General features: G+C 34.0%; 1 protein-coding gene across 1 annotated transcript; it reads right to left on the bottom strand.

The window, feature by feature from the left end:
* Positions 1-1628: 1628 nt before the first annotated feature.
* LOC126843476 (uncharacterized) lies at positions 1629-6447 on the bottom strand. Its single transcript, XM_050581032.1, has 4 exons — positions 6285-6447; positions 4742-4882; positions 3431-3652; positions 1629-1913 (listed from the first exon to the last, which is right to left on the bottom strand). The coding sequence occupies exons 2-4, from the start codon at positions 4880-4882 to the stop codon at positions 1671-1673; spliced, it is 606 nt and encodes a 201-aa protein (XP_050436989.1). The 5' UTR covers positions 6285-6447; the 3' UTR covers positions 1629-1670.
* Positions 6448-7193: the final 746 nt, after the last annotated feature.

Below are 7193 nucleotides of genomic sequence, written 5' to 3'. Positions count from 1 at the left end.
AATATTCGTGACCGTTGCACATTTTCTCTCTTATATTACGGGCTTTTCCGTTAAATAATAAATGACAGTTTCAGTGTACTTTTTTATACTTTTCCAATCACAGCGGTGCTATGACAACCGTGATAAAAACACAGGACAGTAAATAAATTGATCACTTGTTACTAATACCTTTACCCTTGTTGCTGATCGTCTGTAATCGGGTCAGGTGAGGTAATTTTGATGAACTGGGGCAGTAATGTAATTGACATTTAGCTTTTTGTATGACCAGTAATATTTTCGGAATGTAGTCATTCATTATTTGATACAATTATTACAACAGCAAATGAAAAACAAATTTTTTTAATTAAAAAAAAAAAGTTATTTGTAAAAAAAAATCACACATCGTGTGACATTTATTTTGGCACATATAGTACATGCCTTAACTCGACCTTCCCACGATAAAAACGTTTAAATATATGTATTATTTTTATTTCGCCTTCTTTAAAACTATGTATTTAATTTTTAACTTCGATGGTCTTTTTAAAAAATAATTCCCCTTTTTAAGGGGTTAAGTATAGGCAATTTTTCATTCAGAAAATTTATTTTAAACATTAAAACTACAGTGCATTATATGTGTTAATATAGCAATGGCCAATGAAGATTCTTTTTTGATATTTCATTACTTTCTTTATCAAAATAACCACAACTACATGAAACGTTTATTTAAAAAAATCTATTCTTTTTTCCATGTATAAGGCATGTTTTTAAGCAAAAAAACACCTTAATATAGGTTTTGCATTTCCTAGTCAGTCGGTAGCCGTACAATAGACAGCTGCACTTATTGTGTATCCGTTGCGGATAAAAAATATATATATAACCTTGATATTTAATGCCGGTTTACAATAGATCTATTATATTAGATATTTTAACAAGACAAATATAATATAGACACTCTGCGCCGCGTGGACGTATTTGATGAGATTTATAAAAGAAAAGCAAAGGACGTGAGTGTATCTCGCGCGCCTTGTAAGTCTGAATAATCCTTGGAAAATTGAAATCGTGATGTTTAAGCTACTGTTTCGTGTCTTTTTCAGATACGAAAACGTAACCGATTTTTAACACTCGGCTATTAAAAATGAACCGTACACGTCTCGTTTAATCTTAACATACACATAATATGGGATACAATAAAACACTATGGGCCGCGTCTCGGGCACTCTCAGCTTTGACAGAATTCAGCTATTATAGTATAAACCTTAACGTTTTTATACTGTTGAACGTTGAGTATACCCGCGTGCACGCATACAATGCGATATTTCACTTAACGTCGAGTATATAGATCAAGAACAATATCGTCGTATCGGTTTGGTCGTTTGTTTACCGTTTCGGCACAACTTTTGAAGGATTACAGATCGGAAATGATAATTCGGATTTCCTGTTATTTTCATTTGGGCAACCTTCGGCTATCGGAACCAAGCCTCTTTATCATATAGTAGACCTTCGTATCCGGATCAATGTTACGCCAAGATCCAGACCACGGTCGAGGCCATGACATCGGCCGGTAACACTTGAACATGAAAACCGAATAGCAAATCTTTGTCGGCGTGCAAATCAAACCGTTTATTATCATTGAAATTCAACTCGGACAAGTAACAGGTGTTACTCGATATGTACCAATGATTTGTGTGAACTTATTTCCTAGGCTGTTCGGCGAATATCGGACCGCACGCTATCGTGGAAGGCGTTTTCGCATAGCTACCGTTGCCCGCTGCTGTTACCACTAGTCCTCTTCCCAAGATGTTTGTCGGATGGCCTGGCACCAAAGAGATTCGGTCGTTGCTGTAATGAAAGTCGGCGACGCTATCGTTGTCGGCGTGTACCCGACCTAAATCACCCGCTGGCTTGTTAGCCCTCGGCCAACCATAGTCTTGACCCTGTAAAACCGAAACGAATGTCATAAAACGGTTTTTATTATGTTTACACAACATGCGAACACTATCAAGCATTCGATATTAAAATCATCCGTTAAGCCGAAAAGACTTGACAATCGATATTTTCAACTAAATTATGATTACACTACAGTAAATAACCTCTAAAACAGCACAAAAGAAAAACAACAAGAAAACTTAAGATTTTTTTAACTACCTACAACAAATCGACGACAGTGATAAAAATACAAGTTATTAAATATCTCAAGATTTTAGTTGTATATTTAATTTGAATAATTATACATGGCTTTTATTTTTACTCTATAAAGCTCACTCAAAAATGATCACAATTTAAGCAGGGTCGGCATGGCTCGTAAATGGCCTCGGATACTAAATCTCTAAAGGGCCCCCAAAAACCATTTTAACTGTACAGTTTATATATTTTACAACATTTTTCAGTTGTTTTAACCAAGCAAATCCCACATATTTTGTTAAATATGCCCTGACCTCAGGGCCTCAACATAGCTGGGGACCCCGGCCGCGTTCGCCTAACCTAACCTAACCTAGCCCGGCCGACCCTGAATGTAAGCATATATATTTAAATTTCTTACGAAACATAAATCATTAATATTCCTGATTACATTTCCACTAAAAAATCTACTTTAGGTGTCATGTAGAATTTAATTCTAAACTACATGTAAATACTGAGGTTATTTTGCTTACAAACATACAATCGTTTATAGTATTATATCAACTACAGCTTATACTTTGTATCACTCGGTCATGTGCGCAAAGAACTCGGTAAACGATTCAATAACTTCAAAGTCAATTTCACCAAACGCATATTTTATAAAACCAACAAAATATACTAACAAAAAACCAAGCATACACTCATTTCCATACAACATTATTCGTTAAATCGGTTATATATTATATTCTACGGGGTACTGTTGAATTTTGAGGTTTTATGGATCGAGACAAATTAAGAATTAACACAAGTTGTATAGTAATAATGATGAAGTAATATTTCACTACGAATAATACAAAAAAGTGATAGTTAAAGACTTGTTCTACACTGTTAGCTTACATAACTAAGACACCCTCCGATAATTTTTTATTATATAACACCAAAGAATATTCTAGATACATTATTATACAAAAACAATATTACCATTGACGTCAATTAACGAGGTATTTAATTTAAACACTTTTGATTGGTTAATATAGATCTCGCCATAATATTATGCTTACCGAGAACACAAGTTTTTCTCCTTTCGACAATAAAAATGCGTACTTACAATTCAACGACGGATAATTATGGATAACACGTCGTAATGGATTTTTTCAAAAAACCCAAGTTTATACCAACAACTGATTACTGTCCACCTTGGCCCTACAGTGCTGGATTAGGATTTTACATTTACTGTGTAGCGTTAAGATAATAATTCTAAGGGTAATATCTGTACCGTTGAATGTGGACCTGCGTTAAGTGGTAAAATTAATGCAGAAAGACGTTAACTTACTGCAAAATGCATGCCCCAAATAGGCCCTGTCTTAGTACAAGCGTCGGCCATACTACCGAATTTCGTTATGAACAGACTGTACGCGCCAGCCCGTAATCCTTTCAGATTACCAACGATAAACACGGGCGATCGGTCGTGCGGTTGATAGAACTTAACTTGACCCTCTACCGACTCCGAGTTAAGCACAAACGCCTTGGCCGCCATGGTTTCATCGACGTGATTCTAGAAATAAGTACACACAATTGTATAAATGTCTCTTTAAAGCTTCATTTTAGCATTCAAAGGTTTCAGCATTTCCATGGAAAAAAAAATAACAATAATAATAAATGAAAAAACGGTTGATCTTTTGTTTGCAGAAAAGCATAATTGTTTTAACGTTTCGGATTTGACGGACGAATTTATTCTTTTTCAACATTTAACGACCGCCCCATGCTTTTAGCTGTCCGCTCATTTATATAATACAAATACAGAAGTATTTGGGTGCACCAAAAACACTGTTTTGCTGTATTTTAATTCCCCTTAACAAAACTGCGTGACATAATTTCTATGTATACATTTCAACCAGTGTCGACCGTTCCAGTTTATGGTTATATTATGCAAATTTCAAAACACAAAAGTTCTTACCACGGTTAATCGTCCTATCAAATCCCTCTCTCACGTCACTTCAATTAATTACTCAAAAACAAAACACCTTTAATAAGTGAAATAAATCTGCATAATATGTTTGGTGCATAATCATAACAGCTCTAGTCCTAGTAAATAGGATCATTAGAAACATGATTTAATTAGATTATTTTCGAATAATCGGATGAAACAAGAAGTCAGCTGTGCATAATATAAATAATAGCTACCAATATAATCACATATCACGTTGACACAGCTTCAATTTCACTGAAATGTTGTCATACCATATAAAAACGACCAAACTACTCATTGTGTTGCTTTAATATTGTTGTATTTGCCAATACAATTAGCTGGGGTAAACTCTACTAGGTTTGTTGTAATGCCATTTCCCCCATTAGTATTTAATCATAATAAATCCGGGGATATTCTATCGTGATCTGTAAGCTTATCTGCTTAATAAATTGTCAGTCGGTAAATTAAACAAAGTTACAACAATAGATTACACAATATTGTAGTTCTAGTTGTGACGGACTTAAAGGATCATTCTCTCTCGGGCGCTTGCCGATGCTGTTTTGCCAGCCACTTAACATAAACGATGCTTATCCAAATACAATATATATGTATACATGAAATAGTTTAGCATAATATTAATTTAAATATTTAATAGGAAACGCAAACGCTGCTTACGCTGAAACCTAATGGAATTGGATACGAATGGCTAACGACGTATGGCTGTAGAGGGATTTCAGGAGCAACGTAAAAGGTATCATGTTCATAGGCAATTGTTGTTGACAGTAGCGTCATCAAATGGCGGAATTCGATTGCCATCTGAAACAAATAAAAATAAGAATATTATAACAAAATTAATTTTCTGTAAGGAGCTGGTGCTGAGACTTGGTTGCCGCTTGTTGTATGTGAAAATACGAGCCAAGATTGAACGCGTCTGGTAGGCGGACGTATCTCAACAAACTGGTTTCTTTCGTGTAAATTAATTTTGTTAGCAAATTCGTTTTAAATAGCACTCTTGTAGTGAGGTATTTGAGCGAAAATGGCACACGTATAAAACATAATTATTAATACCATTCTAGTACACTCGTGATGGCTGGACACGTCCAAAACTGTTAACTTCGACAAAATTACACGTCGGACGATACAACAGTTGCTTGTAGTGCATAACGGTTGTACTTACAACGCTAAATTATATTTCAAAAAAAAAATAATAAACGTTCTCTTGGCTGTTATCTCTAAGCTCTACCAGATGGCTGTCACGCAGTCGTGTGATCCGAGAGGTTAAGGATGTATTTTAACACTTGTACTTAACGTTAAGTATCTCATTTGTTTCCTTAGTTCAGAACTATGCACTCACAACTTATAAATTTTAGAAAACTATGCAATAGGCTCTGCCAGATGATGTATAAAATAAATACAAATTTGAATATGCTCATTGCCAAATTATTAATCAAGGCTATCAATCCCAGTTGTTTATACTAAAATTCAAACATGTAATCATGTATTTACTCTTTAGTAGTATTTAGGTTAGTTTAAAATATTACTTATGGACACCTACATGAAAAGTGTTGCCAGTGAGATATTGTTATCGAGTGCGCATAATGTATAGTATATTATTCTTCAATGATGATGTTGAACGTCTTAAATTTTGATCTTTTATTTCGTTCGACAATGTCAACAACATTTAAAATTCAAATTCAAAATAATAATACTGCTTGCATGGCTCTAGTCCAGTTTACAGCTAACTATATTGATGGTATTTGAATAACCACATTTTACAAAATATTGTGATAATTAATATGACCGACACCTATCACTATTATCCCGAAACTTAGTTTAATTGTGTAGATTTTATTTTAAGACTCAATATCACTCGAGACGATATTAATCACTTTCAGTATAAGCTTTCTTAGAAACTATAATATTATGAAACTTGTATGCAAGCTTCCGTGCTACCATCGCGGCTAAAATTAATCTAGACTTCAATCTTCATTAGCCAGCTCGGCGTTTCGCGTTAGCTGTTTAAAGTTACTACAATGTTATTATTAATATTACCCCACTGTAGTTGTACTTACTTAGGAGCGAAATTCAGAATTTAAAAAAAACGATACATACATTATTACCGACGTTAGAGAAAAAATACAATCTCGACAAATGCGCTTATATTTATGTATGTATTTGTTTAATTAGATAATACAACATAAACGGTCAATAAACTCACATCAGTGTTGAGTCGGAGTGTTCTTGTAGATTTGATAGTGAATAATTATCAGCCAACAGTAAGATGATGATCGTCGACAACAACGCTATAGTAGCACTACTTGGAAAAGAAAACGGCCGTTTGCTGATGATAATGACAACATGTTAAGCAAACGGACATAATTAGCAACGCGTACCCAAGCAGAAGGCTGGCGACAATCTAAGTAGCTATCCGAAGCCATCTTTCATTAATGTGGTTTATGTTTTTTTCGGCATTGGACCGTATAGAAAATAATTACTAGGCACAGACATTTTTTGCAAGCTTCGGATGCAACCCAGTGCAGTCACATGTGACAATTAATACTATGTATATTATGTAGATACTCGAGTATTATGTTTATTTTACCATGCAGTATTATTATTAGCAGAATAAGCCTCTCATTTGTAACGCTAGTATGATTCTGCAAGTGTATGTTATTGACGGCGGTATATTCCTCAAGTAAATAACTAGGGAAAATGTGTACACGTATAAAAAAACATAGGCAATTCTACCAAGGCCAGTACAGATATATAATATGTACAAAATATAGATTAAGTATTCTGAAATGAACTCCGTTAGAATATTGTAAACGTATGATGAATTTTTTTTAAAAAAGTATCAATACCGAAAATTTATGGAAATAATAAAAACAAAACAAAAGGTATAGTAAAAAAATTGAGTTACTTTTAAAACATAATACAAAATAATATTAACCGATTCCCTCCCGCCTGTAGAACTACTATATGGTCGTGACGGGGAACACCTTGATCTAGACGGATGTAAAGATAGTATTATATTAATTTATTATTTTTCCTATATAATCTTAATTGGAATACATTATATTATAATAGCACACAACCCGTATTGAGAAGTCGTTAGTGTGAATTTTAT

The sequence above is a fragment of the Adelges cooleyi genome, unplaced genomic scaffold (assembly GCF_023614345.1).
Source record: "Adelges cooleyi isolate 19-005CV unplaced genomic scaffold, UGA_ACOO_1.1 ACOO_flye_CR_arks_rails_tigmint_CR_PRNA_574, whole genome shotgun sequence".
In the NCBI taxonomy this organism is placed as follows: Eukaryota; Metazoa; Arthropoda; class Insecta; order Hemiptera; family Adelgidae; genus Adelges; species Adelges cooleyi.
The sequence above is the reverse complement of the archived record's forward strand: the minus strand, read 5'-3'. Positions and strand labels throughout refer to the sequence as shown.

Excerpts from the sequence above, each read along its gene's own strand:
- LOC126843476 (XM_050581032.1), bottom strand. The coding sequence starts at position 4,882 with ATGGCAATCGAATTCCGCCATTTGATGACGCTACTGTCAACAACAATT. Across the intron at positions 3,653-4,741 it reads CAATTCCATTAGGTTTCAGC|AATCACGTCGATGAAACCAT; the intron begins GTAAGCAGCGTT and ends ACTTATTTCTAG. Across the intron at positions 1,914-3,430 it reads TTTGGGGCATGCATTTTGCA|GGTCAAGACTATGGTTGGCC; the intron begins GTAAGTTAACGT and ends TCGGTTTTACAG.